At 44.5% G+C, this 16,256-nt stretch overlaps 1 protein-coding gene across 1 annotated transcript in view; it reads left to right on the plus strand.

Moving 5' to 3' along the window:
• Positions 1 to 16,256, plus strand: part of MORN1 (MORN repeat containing 1) — a 215,264-nt gene that overhangs the window by 10,055 nt on the left and 188,953 nt on the right. Inside the window, exons 4-6 of the mRNA XM_063145530.1 lie at positions 413 to 523; positions 1,515 to 1,605; positions 4,719 to 4,806. Of these exons, the coding sequence (XP_063001600.1) occupies positions 413 to 523; positions 1,515 to 1,605; positions 4,719 to 4,806 (290 nt within the window). The remainder of the gene's footprint in view (positions 1 to 412; positions 524 to 1,514; positions 1,606 to 4,718; positions 4,807 to 16,256) is intronic.

A 16,256-nucleotide genomic window follows, 5' to 3' on the forward strand; every position in this document is an offset into this window, starting at 1 on the left:
CCACGATGAATGGTTTGAATGACTGTGTGCCATCAAAAAGCTGTTAAGTTGACTGTGAAATGAAAGTACTTCTTACCCATCCCTTAACCATAAAAAACATACTATGAATCTTTCTTCTTTTTCTTTTTTAATGTGGCACTAATGTCTTTTAAGATACCTTGGTTTAAAGACCTAAAGGAATACGGATTACGATTCCATTAGTTTGTAAGATAAAGACCCAATGAACACTTTCTTTGTTCTTCATTAAGCTGCTGTGATAATAAAAAAAATGGTTGGTAATTATTCACTTGTAATGTCTCGTATGAAGAAAGGCATGGTCAAAATCTTTACTGGAACAGCAAGGATTATTAAGCCGCATTTTCCAGAGCAATTTTCCCCTCTGCATTTTACTTTATCATATATTTGATTCAAGGGAATACTTATTCTGGCCAGTTCCTCGTTGGCGAGATCCATGGGCATGGAGTCATTCAGTATGCGGATGGTGGAAAATATGAAGGGGAGTTCTCCTATGGAGTTCGGGAAGGTAAGTTGGACGTCCAGGCCAAGACTAATGAGACTAGGTGAAGGGATGCTCCAGGTGGAGGATTTGGGGCATTGTTAAAGGGTGGGAGATAGAACTCCATCACACCAGCATTTTATTGCACTGTTGTGCTGCTGTGTATGCTGTTTTGCCCTGCGACACTCACACGACGTCATCCCTGTCCTGCGGTCATCTTGCCTCTTCCCCTCCTTTTTCCATGTTTTTCTAGGGCAGGGAAAAAGCAGCATTTTTTCTCCATGTGGTATAGAGCCACCCTTCCATCCCCTCGTAATGCCGTCCTCGCTCTATATTGTGAGTATTCCCGCCGGACAACACATTTCTCAATGCGGGTGTGAAAACTCCACTTTGGAGTTTTAAAACCACCATTGAGAAACATGTTGTCTGAACTGGGCCACTGGCTTGTGTCCAAAGATGCTTCTGTGCAATTGGAACAGAAGTCCCCCACCCCCGTTTTGCCAGTCCTCCCAGTCTACTGCAGCACTGCTATCCCAGAGGACCTTCTAGCTGTCAGGAGCAGCTTTGGGGGTAGGCAAGGGAGCTTCACAGGGTAGTGGGGATAGGTGGAAATTGGGGGTTGGGTTTGCATGAGTGGAAGTGCTTTCAGTACAGGTTACTGATTTGAAGTATGTTCGAGTAGAAATAATTTTGGACATGATGTAACGTGAGGAAGGAGGACAGGAAGCACTAGTGAGTCACTTCTTGAACTCCATGTTTCTTTGCATCCTCTAAAGTGGAATGTTCGCCTCTCCCACCCCGTCTCTCCTAGAATCAGGAGATTGCACAGGGGGAGAGCAAAACACAAAGGTTGCACTTTGGAGGTGTCCAAGAAACCCGGAGAACAAGACGGAGAAATGCCAGGAGGTCATAAGTTAAAAATAAAAATACCCCAGCGACTTTGGGCAGAAGGTGGGGAAATACGGGTTTAATTTGTTTTTACAGTAAGTCCTCTTCAGTTTCCTCCTTTTCTTTTTAGGCCACGGATTACTGACTGATAAGGACGGGCAAATGTATCAAGGATGCTTCCATAAGAACAAAAAAAATGGAGGAGGAAAAATGCTCTTCAAGTAATTTTTGTTTGATTATTTATAATACTGTAGTTACCAGGTTTGGCTTGAAACTAACTAGTGATGGTTTAAGGAGTTTCAGCAGCAACAACTAAGGCCTATGCAAACCTTGGCAGGTCAGGGGAGTCAAATCAAATCCGAAGCCAAGCCGAGCTGAAAGAGGCAAAGGCGAAAGAGTGTTGGTAAAAGTAGGTGTGGCACTAATTTTGTGTAAACTATTTATTTATTACATTTTTATGCTGCCCATTAGCCGAGGCTCTCTGGGCAGTGCCCAATTCAAACCATTAAGTACAACAAATATCACATAAGACATTAAAAGATTTTTTAAAAACACATTATAAAACCAGCGGAGTTAAAATCCATGGAAAGCCGATGTGAAAAGGAGGCGCTTAAAAGATGTTACATTTTCGTCTCCCAAACCGCATGAGGGATATATTTTTTTCAGAGGGTGGGGGCCGCTGCAGAGAAGGCTCTGCCGCCAAGGTTCTTCATGGTGACATTCCGTTCGTTTCAGAATGGCCAGCAGGATCTGTGGGAAGATTAAAAATAGTAGCAGCTGTGGGGGTGCCTCAGCAGGATCAGAACCACAGTGCATGGGACGGGGGCTTCTTCTTCCCCTGCTGTGGCCCTAATGGAAATTGCCCCCCTCCCTGAAGCTGATGTTAATCCCAGGAGGAAAGCATTTATGGGCACCATAAATGGGAAACTTAATCTTGATAAAATGGAGGTCATAGAATCATAGAATAGCAGAGTTGGAAGGAGCCTACAAGGCCATCGAGTCCAACCCCCTGCTCAATGCAGGAATCCACCCTAAAGCATCCCTGACAGATGGTTGTCCAGCTGCCTCTTGAAGGCCTCTAGTGTGGGAGAGCCCACAACCTCACTAGGCAACTGATTCCATTGTCATACTGCTCTAACAGTCAGGAAGTTTTTCCTGATGTCCAGCTGGAATCTGGCTTCCTTTAACTTGAGCCCGTTATTCTGTGTCCTGCACTCTGGGAGGATCGAGAAGAGATCCTGGCCCTCCTCTGTGTGACAACTTTTTAAGTCTTTGAAGAGTGCTATCATGTCTCCCCTCAATCTTCTCTTCTCCAGGCTAAACATACCCAGTTCTTTCAGTCTCTCTTCATAGGGCTTTGTTTCCAGACCCCTGATCATCCTGGTTGCCCTCCTCTGAACACGCTCCAGCTTGTCTGCATCCTTCTTGAATTGTGGAGCCCAGAACTGGACGCAATACTCTAGATGAGGCCTAACCAGGGCCGAATAGAGAGGAACCAGTACCTCACGTGATCTGGAAGCTATACTTCTATTAATGCAGCCCAAAATAGCATTGGCCTTTCTTGCAGCCATATTGCACTGTTGGCTCAGAGCCAAGTATCCCCATCTTGTAACTGTGCCTTTGGTTTCTATTTCCTAAATGTAGAACTTGGCATTTATCCCTATTAAATTTCATTCTGTTGTTTTCAGCCCAGCACTCCAGCCTATCAAGATCACTTTGAAGTTTGTTTCTGTCTTCCGGGGTATTAGCTATCCCACCCAATTTGGTGTCATCTGCAAATTTGATAAGCGTTCCCTGCACCTCCTCGTCGAAATCATTAATAAAAATGTTGAAGAGCATTGGGCCCAGGACTGAGCCCTGCGGTACCCCACTTGTTGCCTCTCCCCAGTTTGAGAAGGTTCCATTGATAAGTATTCTTTGAGTCCGATTCTGTAGCCAACTGTGAATCCACCAAATAGTTGTTCCATCTAGCCCACTTTTAGCTAGTTTGTTAATCAGAATATCATGGGGCACTTTGTCAAAAGCTTTGCTAAAGTCAAGATATATGACATCCACAGCATTCCCACAGTCCACAAGGGAGGTTACCCGGTCCTGTTAGTCAAGAACATTTGTGATCCTAGGTGAGGTTGTTTAACCTATTGTGGATGGGGTTGCACACCCCCTGGAAGAGTGTAAAGCTTGGGGGGTTTCTGTTATTTCCCCTTGGATGCTCAAGTGGCTTTTTATTAGCTTTGGTTCATACACCAGCTGTGGCCTTTCCTTGGCTTCAATCATCCATGCTTCCGTTATCTCCAGGCTGAGTGATTAAAATGCACTCCACGCAGTGCTACCTTTGAAGAGGGTCTGGAAGCTACAGTTGGTCCAAATGTGTCAGCCAGACTCTTGTCTGGCACTTACAAGTAAGAGCATGTAATCCTGGTTTTACGTTGGTCCCATTGCCTTCCTGTTTGTTTCCAGGCTCAATTCTGAGTGCTGGTTCTAGCCTTTAAAATCATAAATGGGCTTTAGGGTACCAGGTTATCTTAGGGGCTGCTTGCTGCAAAGTAGTCCTGCCCAAGAATGAAGATCAGTGCCAGAGGCCTTGCTCTCGAAGTCATCTTGTGATGTTCGGCTGGGCGAGCGCAAGAAGTGGGTCCGTTTCTGTGGCCATGCTGGAATGCTCTCCCAGTCAAAATCCACCAGGCTCTTTATGGACAGATGGACAACCATCTGTCTGGTATGCTTTAGGGTGGATTCCTGCAATGAGCAGGGGGTTGGACTCGATGGCCTTGTAGGCCCCTTCCAACTCTGCTATTCTATGATTCTATGATATCTCTTTCATCTTACATTGAAGATGCTTTTATTTCAGCAACATTTTAATGTATGACCCTGTTCAGACAACACACTAAGCCATGGTGGTTAAGCATTTTGAGTTAAACTTTATGGCTTAGCATGTCATGTGAACCATGGTTTAGCATGTTGTGTGAACCATTCCTAACTATGGTAGCTACATAACCATGGTTTAAACACACTCACTAACCATTTGATGCAAAAGGGTTGTTATTGTTTTAGCTATTGTAGATTTGTACTTCTACTTCTATTGTATTATTTGGTATAGTTTTATGACAATTTTGTGCACCACTCTGGATACTTTTAGTAGATGAGCAGTATATAAAATTATTAACATTATTATTATAAATTCATTTTTGTGCTATCTCTATTCTTACTTCCCCCACCCACGCACCCCAGTCATCTTGGAATAAGAATTCATTTGGAATCCTTGAATTTTCAGCGATGGCACTGTCAAGTCTCCAAACCAGCTAAGAATTTTCTTTTGGCTATTTCTTTTTTTTAGAAATGGAGATGAATTTGAAGGAGACTGGATCTTGGACCAGAGACAAGGTCATGGAGTACTCCATTGTGCTGATGGAACTGTATATGAGGTACTTATATAAGAGTTAGAGAATTCATATAGTAAGGATATGAATTAGTAAGTCCTGTCTCATCACCTGGATCCATTGTGGGATTCCTTATGAGGAAGTGGTGTTGGGCTTCCTTGCCACGGAGCTCCCTGTCCCTTAGCTTCCCCAGATCAAGAGATTTCTTTCCGGTCTTCAGTCTATGCTAGTGCATGTTTTTAATCTCAACCAAAACTGCCACGTTTTCTTCCCTCAAAACCAGAAAGTTCAAACATATAAGACAGATTCCGTCCTGCTTGCATTGGCTGCCTGTACGTTTCCGAGCCCAATTCAAGGTGCTGGTTTTAACCTATAAAGCCCTACATGGCTTGGGACCGCAATACCTGATAGAATGCCTCTCCCAACATGAACCTACCCGTACACTGCGCTCAACATCCAAAGTCCTCCTCCGAGTGCCTACTCTGAAGGAAGCTCAGAGGATGGCAACAAGGGAGGGCCTTTTCAGTGGTGGCCCCCCAATTATGGAATGATCTCCCCAAAGAGGCTCACCTGGCGCCAATGTTGTTATCTTTTCGGTGCCAGTTTAAGACTTTTCTCTTCTCCCAGGCAGTTAACAACATATGCTGAGTTTTTTAACTGACCCCAGAATAGTTGTTTTAAATGATATTGCTGTTTATGGGCTGAAGTTACAGGAAGCCAGATTCCGGCTGGACATCAGGAAAAACTTCCTGACTGTTAGAGCAGTATGACAATGGAATCAGTTACCTAGGGAGGTTGTGGGCTCTCCCACACTAGAGGCAGATGGACAACCCTCTGACAGGGATGCTTTAGGGTGGATTCCTGCATTGAGCAGGGGGTTGGACTCGATGGCTTTATAGGCCCCTTCCAGCTCTTCTATTCTATGATTCTATATGCTTTTAAAATTTTGTATATTTGTTTTTAATGTTCGCTCTTTTAAACTTTTGTAAACAGCCCAGAGAGCTTCGACTATGGGGCGGTATATAAATGTAATAAATAAATAAATAAATAACTCGACTGCAAGCTCACTGTCTGAGCGTTTTCAAAAGTCACACCTGTTTTCCCGGTCAGTGTCGAAAGTTCCACTGCAACTAGAACAATATAATATAGATTTATGAATTGAGATATCGCAGCCTCCGGCATCATGCTGTGATGGCTTATTGCGGTTTTTTGTTGTTGTTTGTTTTATGAGTGATTATGTTTGGGCTGCTAAAGCAAAAAAACACGAACTTCTTTCTGTCCTGGGTTTATCTTGCGTTATAGCCAATGCTTGGTGAAATCTCCGAAGCAAGGGGATGGGGGCAAATATGATTTCTAGAGGATGGAAGAAGGAGTCGAGTGCAGCCTTCCTCAACCTGGGGCGCTCCAGATGTGTTGGACTGCATCTCCCAGAATGCCCCAGCGAGCTGGCTGGGGCATTCTGGGAGTTGTAGTCCAACACATCTGGAGCGCCCCGGGTTGAGGAAGGCTGGTCTAGTGCCTGACATAGCTCCAGGTCTAGCAGTCACAACCCGTGCTGTGCCAATTAAGAAAATGTATGCATTGTAGAATTCAGCTACACGAAGCAGCACCAATTCAGCAGCACTGTTGATTTTGTTGTTGTTATTTACTGCATGGTACATAGGGCCATGGTAATTTCAGTTTCTAAGAATTTGAGGTTCCATTTTTTTCTGTTTAGGGCACAATCCTGTGCATGTTTAGACAGGGAAAAAAAATTCCTACAACTTCCAGCACTCCCAACTAGAATGCTGGAAGTTGTAGGAAGTTTTTTTATGTCTAAATACATATAGGATTGCACCCTTATTTTCTTAGGCTGCAGTAGTGTACTCATTTACCTGGAAGTAAGGCTCAGTGGACTTACTACTCCTTCTTCTTACATCAGTCCGTGGGTCTCTGTCCACCACTCTGCCGCTAAGATCATCTTCTTGGCTCGCCGCTCTGACCATGTCACTCCACTTCTGAAATCTCTTCATTGGCTTCCAATCCACTTCAGAATCCAATATAAACTTCTCCTGTTGACCTTCAAAGCTTTTCACGGTCTAGCTCCTTCCTATCTCTCCTCTCTCATCTCACACTATTGCCCCGCTCGTGCTCTTTGCTCCTCTGATGCCATGTTTCTCGCCTGCCCAAGGGTCTCTACTTCCCTTGCTCGGCTTCGTCCATTTTCTTCTGCTGCCCCTTACGCCTGGAACGCTCTTCCAGAACATTTGAGATCTACAAGCTCAATCACAACTGTTAAAGCTCAGCTAAAAACTTTTCTTTTTCCTAAAGCTTTTAAAACTTGATGTTGCTCGGACTTTATACTGTTAGTTTTACCCTACCCTGTGCCTGTTTTCCCTACCCAGTGCCTGTTTGCATTCCCTCCCCCTCCTTATTGCTTTACTATGATTTTAGTAGAATGTAAGCCTATGCGGCAGGGTCTTGCTATTTACTGTTTTACACTGTACAGCACCATGTACATTGATGGTGCTATATAAATAATAATAATAATAATAATAATAATAATAATAATAATAATAAATAATAATAATAATAATGCTGTCCATTTGCTGTTAGGTTTTGACCTGCCTTCTTTTCCCATACCTACCAAGTGTTCTTCGGGTTCGGGTTCGGGTTAGGGTTAGGGTAATCTTCAACCTTTTTAGACAAGAAACCCACCATAAGCCTGAACGCGCATTTGGGGACTCTCTTCTTGATTTTGGCAATGGTGGCAATGCTACTGTTGTGGCCATGTCAAGTGAGGCTGTGACCCAGCAGTTGGTCCTGGCCCACCATTTGAATACCAGTAGTTTAGTGGTGAGAGTATTAAACTTGGACTGGGGAAGACCAAGGTACAGGTCCCCTCTAAGGCCTAGTTCTAACTGCGGTGGGTTAAACTTGTGTCCGGGGCTGTATTATTCCAAGCTGCAAGTGGGGTTTCACATGTCTCTCTATGCAAAAGCTTTGCTTGCGTTCATTGAACATAATCCAAAACTCAATAAAGAGAAGCCAGTTTTATTAGCTGAATGTCTCTCTTAAGATGGTCTTTGCCATTTGCAATTTTGAAAAGTACTTGCCTTAAAAAAATAGTTTTAAAAAACATCTGCTGCCCAGTTAACCAGGCAATGCTATTTAATCCATCAGGGATTTTGCTAAAAAATGGGTAATATTACCAATTAATTATCTAAACAGCTCTGATAGTGTTTTTTTTTTTTTAAATGAACTGTATTTTCATATTTTACTGAATCTGAATATAGTCTGGAATACCAGCAGGATCTCTTTACTTTATGGCTTTACATATTGTATACATCTTCCATTTTTATACTATATTGTCTTGGGGGTGCTGTTTTGTGATTTTCTGGGGCTTTTTTATTTTTTAGGTACCCCTCTTCTGTCTTATCTCGCTTTGGTGGATATTCTGATAGCTATTCCGACACATGGCCTGTCCTGTCGCATTACTTAGAACATGCTGAAAGGCCGTTCATGCATAATAATATAGGAAATTAAAAAATGGGCCCCTGCTGATGATCTGTCTGTTGAGGAATCAGATGCTTCAAAGGCTATCTTACATATATGTATCTACACACAGAGAGAGCTAACCTAGTGTATTTGTATCTCAGCAGATAGAATCTAATGGGGACCTGTGCAATTTAAAATCCAGAATGGAAATATTCTGGCTCAGCTGGTTTGTAGTTTAGACAGCCTGTCTCCAAATAGTCCACAAAGTCTAAATTTAAACGGATGTGACTCTGTTCTTAACTCGTGCAAGATAGCATTTTTACCATCTTGTACATCTTGTTAATATATAGGTAAGAACATATATAGGGTCAAAGCCATTTTACATTGCTTCCAGATATGTGCAGGAACCTAAAACAGGTGCTGGACCGCTGATGTAATGTCTATCGTGTTCTTTTATCAGCATCTGCTTCTCAGCCAGTAACTCAAACTGTATGCCAAGAGCACTGCAAAGGGTGGTATAGGAATCCTGTGAGCCTGAAGCACCTAACAACACAGGAGGGTGATCCCTGCACCTCTGTATGATTTAGACTTCTTGCTTTGCCTCCTCCTAAGCAGCCTTTGTTTTGTGGGGGCAGTAGGCAGTAATTTTCTACATCGAGTGTGACTGGATCATTGAGTCACTCCCATTCCAGAGACACGAAATTACCTACCCAGCTCAGTGTCTCATTCAGAAACACTGTGGGTGAGGCTCCTGGGAGAGAAGATGCATGTTACCCTTGCACACTCTAAAATGAAAACCCTTTGAGTCTAAAGATGACACATGCCTTCCATTAGAATTCAGGGGGGAAATGGCCTAATTCACACATAACACTAAGTCGTGGTGTGGTTTGTTGAAATATGGCTTGCCATTGTGTCCAAAGCCATCCCCACAGACAACCTGTAGTTTGTTAACCAGATACAAACCACAAATTGTTGGCTTACAAAGTCTAGTTTATTTAAGCCATGGCTTGACAGAACTGTGGCTTATCCCTAGCTTGTTTGCACTGCTGTTCACCCTGAAGCAGAGGTGCCCGACAAGAGCAGCCTGAAAACAGAAGTGCTCTGAAGATTAATTAAACTGATAGGAGAGAAACAAACCAAAAATAGGGAAAATAAGTTACGGTTTGCTTGCTTGTCTGCAAGGCAATTCATAGCTTAAGCAACAAACCATGGTTAACATAAGCCATGGCTTAGCATTATGCACAAATGCAGCCAATGACCTGGTTCGCACATAACAACAACTCATAGTACAGGATGGCTCAGTTCAGACAACACGTTAGTCAACGCACTGTGAAAACTCCACTCAACGGTTGAGGCTTTAGGAGGTACTCCTCACACAACATGTTCTAACTCCACCGTTGTGTGACTGTGGACTACCGTGTAGTTGAGTAAAATCTATTGATTGACAGTTCCTCCACCCTCTCTCCTTCCCCAGTCCTCCCGATGGTATCCCATCAGCCATTGCTGCGAAAAAACAATCCTGCCAGCTGCCCTAGAGTGGCACTCACTACTTTCACTACTCTTGCCAGGGAACTCTGTAACCAGTGGGAAAAGTCAACTCAACACAACAGAAAACTCCATGTAGCCCTCTACACAACATGCAACACAATGGTTGTGCAGGAACTCTCCTCTCCATAGCATGGATATTCAGCGTGGAGCGTTTTCCTAAAAAAAACTCCACCATGGAATGGAGCTTTCCCACCAGACAACACATTTCTCAACGGTGGTGTAACAACTCCACCCTGGAGTTCTAAAACCTCCATTGAGAAATGTGTTGTCTGAACTGAGCCGTTGAGTGCCGTTGAATCATGGGTGGCTATTGAATTGTGGGCTGTCGTTATGTGCAAAAAGCTGCAGTATGGTTTAACTATGGGTTGTTAAGCACAAACAACCTAGAGTTCATTACCCAACAACAAATCATTGGTTCTCTTCCTGGGTTGTTCATGGTTAACAACCAATAATTAATAGTGCAGGATTCACAGATAACAACAACCCATACTCAATCCATACTCTTGATTGTCATTATGTGTGAACCAGGCCTATGTGTCTTAACTCTCAGGAATATTGGAGACGCTGCTCTAAACACATTCCAAGGGCAGCCCAGTGTGGCACCACCCCAAACAATTTTACATCTCGCCTGAAAAGTCTAAATGGGGCATGGCACGTGTTTATTTTTAAATGATGCAAAAGAAGAGGATTGGAGGAGATAAGGCAATAGTGCCTAGCCTGGAATCTGCTGTGCAAAGTGATGCGGCAACATCTGGCCCTGTTATAAGTGCGTTATGGTGGCTTTGTGCCAAGGTTAAGCCTTAAATTCTGGTTTCTATGCAGAAATGGGAGAATTGCCGGAATGAGGTTGTATTAAGATCCAAATATGGCTCATGACGGACTGGGAAATGATTGACGTTGACCCTATTCAGACGACACGCTAAGCCACGTGTTTTGAGCTAAACTTGATGGCTTAGCGTGCTGTGTGAACCATGACTTAACATGTCGTGTGGATCATTCCTCACCATGGTGGCTCCATAACCAGCGTTTAAACACACTCGCTAACCATTTACTGCAAATGGCTTAACGTGTCGTCTGAACAGGGCCATAATTTATTTATTTATTTAGAACATTTATATACCGTTCCTCATTGAAAAAATTTCGGAGTGGTGTACAAGGTAAAATGAAAATAAAAACAGAATAAAACGGTTAAAACAAAATTTAAAAAGAAGCCAAAACAGAAATCCAAGGCTGCATGTTAAAGAAAGGCTTCTTGGAATAAAGATGTTTTCAGGAGGCGCCGAAAGGAGTACAAGGTTGCCGCCTGCCTGACCTCCAGAGGCAGGGAGTTCCACAGGAGGGGGGCCACCACGCTGAAGGCTCTTCCCCTGGTGGATTCCAATCGGAGGATGGATCTAGGTGGAACCACCAGGAGCAAGCCCTCGGATGACCTCAGTGACCGGGCAGGTTGGTAAGGGAGAAGGCGCTCTCTCAGGTATCCTGGTCCCAAGTTGTTTAGGGCTTTGTACACAAGTACAAGAACCTTCAACCTGGCCCGGTAGCGAATAGGCAGCCAGGGCAGTTCCCTCAGCAGAGGAGTTACATGCTGGAAAAGGGCAGCTCCAAACAACCGCCGAGCTGCAGCATTCTGCACCAGCTCCAGCTTCCGGAGCAGCTTCAAGGGCAGCCCCACATAGAGCGCGTTGCAGTAATCCAATCTTGAGGTTACCGATGCCTGTACCACCGTGGCCAAGCTATCCCTGTCCAGGAGAGGCCGTAGTTGGCGAACCAACCGAAGATGGTAAAAGGCACTCCGAGCCGTGGCGGCTACTTGAGCCTCCAACGAGTGTTTCATCAATCCCAGTGGTTTGTTTAGCCAGAATGAGAGAGAACGGCTTCCCGGTAGTGGTGCCTAGGCTCTGCAGCTCCGTCCTGGGGGTGGCTTTCCATGCCCCCAACCTTATGGCCTTCTCCTGTATCACACAGATCCTTTCTCTTTAGAAAGGCCTTTGAATTCTGCGTCTCTCGGTTATGTTTTTAATCTGTTCTGCTGATGGCCTTTCAAGGCTGATGTCTTTCTGACGTTGTTTTTGAGAGCGATGCGAGGTTTTGTTTTAAATGCTTTTGTACGGTTCTTCCTTTGATGGTGCCCCGGCTATTTTGTAGATGAGAGTTTTATTCCGCTGCTTCTGTGCTTTTTAAGTCTTGCCATTTTTACTGATGATAATTTGATCGAACGTGAATTGTGTTCACTGCCTTGAACTCTCAGGGAAAGGCAGGGTAAACGTATTTTAAAGGAATGATGGCTTCACGATCCAGGGCTCATACTGGTGTGTGTGTGTTTGTGATGTGTGTGCGTGTGTACTTAGAACTTGGCAATGATGAAATACTATTAACTGAAATGCTGTTTTTTGAGATAGTGTTAATTGGCAATGAATTAAGAATATCTGACATGTTTCATGCTTGGTTCTGCCTTGCATTACTGCCACTTGATGGCTCTCTAACATTTGCTTTAAAACATAATACGCTTCCTTTAAAACTCTTCCAGGTCCCTCCTTATGTAGCAGTTCGGCTGCAAAGTTGTTGTGGTCTTATCTAGCTCAGGGGGTCGCTGGAGGAAGGCTGGGCGAGGGATCAGGGCCCAACCAGAGCTGAGGCCATCGTGGGGACCAAGTAACTGCGATCAGCCTCCACACAGCATTTCTGGGTGGAACAAAGACACAGCCTGCTTGTGAGGGCCTGGGAGACTTGGGAACGTGGCCTGGATAGGGTGTGTGCAAATTCTTGCTTCCACGTATAGCAAGCTGGCAGGGCCAGACACGGCTGGATAACCTTCCCTCTTTGGAAACTCTAAGGCATCTTGGACATAGCGTGCTAAGGGAGGGAATGGTAGAGGCTTACAAACTAGCAGCACAGAGCGGGGAAGTCTCTCTCGGTCTCTCCTAGAATTTGGGTTTCCCAATATTATTTATCTATTTACGTTAATATTTCGCTTTTATCCAAGGAGCTCTAGGCAGCACACCTGATCCTCACAACAACCCTGGGAGCTAGGCAAAACACAGGCCTTAGCTAGACCAGGCTATATCCCGGGGTGATACCCGGGATCGTCCCTGTGCATCCACATGACGCACAGGGGATCCCGGGATCAGGGAGGGATCATCCCTCCCTTGCTCCGGGATACAGCTCTACCCTTTGGCCCTGCTTTTTCCGCGGTCTCGGGCTGTGGCCCATTTCCGCGGGTTTACCCGACTCTATGCCCATCGGGGGTAGGATGGGGGGAGTGGGGGAAATCAGTTTTTTAAAAAAACTCACTGTGAGTCGCTTGAGTGCTCCTGAGCGCTTGTCTCTTTAAAAATTAAAAAATGGCGGGCGCACCGCCTCTCTTCCTGAGGTCGTTGCGCCTTACATGTAAACGGGGGCGAGATCTCATGTTATTCACAACGTGAGGTCTCCCCTCCTCTTCCCCGGACTTTCATGTAGGTCTAGCTAAGGCCTTAGACAGATCTGTCCATGGTCACCCAGGAAGAGCGTCACAGCTGACTGGAGATTAGAACTTGGGTCTCCCCAGTCCTTATCCGAAACTTTTTACTGCTGCAACACACTGGTTCCCTCTCAAACCCATTTGCAATAGGTTCAGGACAGACAGAAGAAAGTATGTCTTCACATACAGCATGGCAAGCTTCCAGAATTCACTAGCAGAAAATGTGGTGATGGCCACCAGCTTAGATGGCTTCAAAAGACGAGGGGATTAGATGCATTCCTGCTTGGTGGCCATCAGCCATGGCAGCTACAGGGAGTTTCCCTTTACAGAGGTGATGCCCCTTCAACGGCCAGATGATGTGGATAGGACAACATTGGATGGGCGTCATTTTCATGCCCTGCTTCTGTGCTTCCAGAGGGTCGTGGTTGGCTGCTGCTGGAAATTGGATGTTTAAGTAGATGGACCTTTGGCAGTGGTGCTATAAGGGTAGGACTCCAGGGAAGAAGTAGCCATATTAAAAAGTCTGGGGATTGAGTGTCCCTAGATCTATTAGTCATCCAATTTACTTCTTCTACCACTATGTATTATATGTAACCAATAGCTTCCTTACTCTGCCAGTAGCAATAATCATAGGGTTGGATGGGACCATGGGCCTGAATATCAGCTGAAACTACACCATAGATAGGATTGTACTTAAATTTACAATGGATCTGCATTCTAAAGTGGAAAGTATCATTTGAAAGGAAGCCAAAGGTTTCCCCCCCTTCTTTTTACCTCCATGATTGGGGGACTGAGATTGTGTTTTCTGCACATGCAGGCAGGCCAAAGATTGCCTCTCAACCTGTCTAGAATACTCTTTTGTCCCTTCTCACTGAATAATCACTACCCTCTACCCTGCAATTGGCTGATGTCAGCCAGCAATAAGAATCTCAGAACTGGAGACGGCTTTATTTCTGGGCCAGGGCTCTTCAGTCCTGCTAAATTAGATACAGAAGTGTTTTGCTTGGTCTGTGCCGGTCTAACATGACTTGTGACCCACCACCCAGACACCGTCCTCCAGCCATGTCTTGTGGCAGACATGCACACCACAAATCACTGGGGCGGCCACTTTTAATATTTTTACTAGCTCAAAAAAGTCACATTGCTACATTGGACGAGGGAAAACACCTTTGTTAGAATCAAAACAGTGTCCCGTCCCCCCAAACGCTGGATTTTTGCTCTTTTCTCTCTCTCTCTCTTTACTCTGCATGTCATGTGCTGTCTGCATTATTGTGAGTGTTCATGAACTCCTCTCTCTGTTAACTCAACTTTGCTTGCTCTGTCCGTGCTCTACAATAGGCTTATACCCTCATCTCTCAGTTACTGACTCTTTTTCTCTCCCGTCCGTACACCCCCATATCTTTCTGTTTTGGAATCTGTTTGGCTGAAAGGGTTTTAAAACTGAAAAACATTCCCCCGCCCTTTTCCTCCCTTAAATCTCAATACTTGTTCCATTTCTGCCTCCTTCTTTATCTCTTCTCCTCCTTGCTGAGTTTGCCACCAGCAACCCGCAAGGCTTTCGCTCTCCCAACAATTCACAGTGAAAATGTCTCAGCCCTGGGCCATGGCTGGCTAGTTGGGAAAACTGGTGACAACATTATGAATTAGTGCATATTTTTAAATGTTTTAGTTCTGAGAGATGTTTTTTATCCTCTGTGTGTGTGTGTGTGTGTTTTAAAAATGTAGATAAATTAAAAAACAACCGTGCTCTTTTCTAAATCCAGGAAGAGGATGAAAAATGTCGCTGAAGTAGTGCGGGCGTTTCCCTGCTTCCCTGCCTAATACCCTACAGAGCTGCTGCCAGTCAGGGTAGACAGAATTGGCCTAGATGGGCCAGTGGTTTGATTCACTATATGATAATTTAATAAATGAAGGGAAGAATTTCCTTTGCATGAGGTAGATCCCAGATTCACTCACATCTCCACTTGAAAAGGATCAGGAAAGACCTTTCTTTGCATGAGACCTTGGAGGGTCACTGCCAGTCAGAGCAGGGAATGCTGGGTTAGATGAACAAATATCCTGACCTGGAAAAAGACCATTTCCTACATAGGCCGAAAAGGCCACAAACGATTAAGATTTGCAACTCCTTGAAAGGGCCGTAAGTAGACACGGATGTGTGGTCCGCCAGGTCCTTGCAACCCCCTTTCTTCTTGGCATTCCAGATCAGCTGCAACACTAGGTTTGTAGCAGCTCTTGGTGGGCTGCGATGCCTGCCTGGTGTGATGTAGGCCATCAGTTAATTATGCAGGCCAAGCCTCTGCGTTCCAGTTCTGTCTCTCATGTCCATGACGCCTGACTGTTTCTTGATGCGCTTGAAACATGTACAATAATTGCAGCACATTTTCCAGTTTTGCTTGAAGTGGCAGGGACGTTACTTAGTTAAAACTAACTCGTGTTTGCATTTATTTACGTTATTAAAAAAAAAAAATCTGGGGATTGAATATTCTTAGATCTGTTAGTCATCCTATTTACGTCTTCTACCACTGTGTATATGGATGTGTTCAAAAGCTTCCGAAGTGTGCCAACAGCAATAATCGTTCAGGATAATTGAGGGAAGCTGATGCATAAAAGCCTCTCATGTGGATGTTATCATTTTGCTGGAAAAATTGAGGAATGAAGTGAGTGGTGGATCTTGCAGTCGGGTTGTTGATGTAGCTACTTTGTGTACTTAACAGCTTGGAATCTGGTGCAGAATATGGATTTCCGGATCAACTTTTACTTAAAAATAAAAACCTACATGCTTCTGGTCCTCATAAGGGTGGAAGGAGTTTGAGATCCGGTTTTGTTTTTAATTTGTGAGCTTATACCTTTCTCTATTAAAGGGGCAGATGAAAACAAACTTCCAGGAAGCTGAAGTGTTGTGTGTAGTAGATATTTAGTTTATTCTTTCTCCCACCTTTCCTCCAAGGAGTGGAGGATGGTGTACATAGCTCACCCTCTCCCCTTCCTTCGTCTTCACACTGATCCTGTG

This window comes from Elgaria multicarinata, chromosome 20 (genome assembly GCF_023053635.1).
Source record: "Elgaria multicarinata webbii isolate HBS135686 ecotype San Diego chromosome 20, rElgMul1.1.pri, whole genome shotgun sequence".
NCBI classification, from domain to species: domain Eukaryota; kingdom Metazoa; phylum Chordata; class Lepidosauria; order Squamata; family Anguidae; genus Elgaria; species Elgaria multicarinata.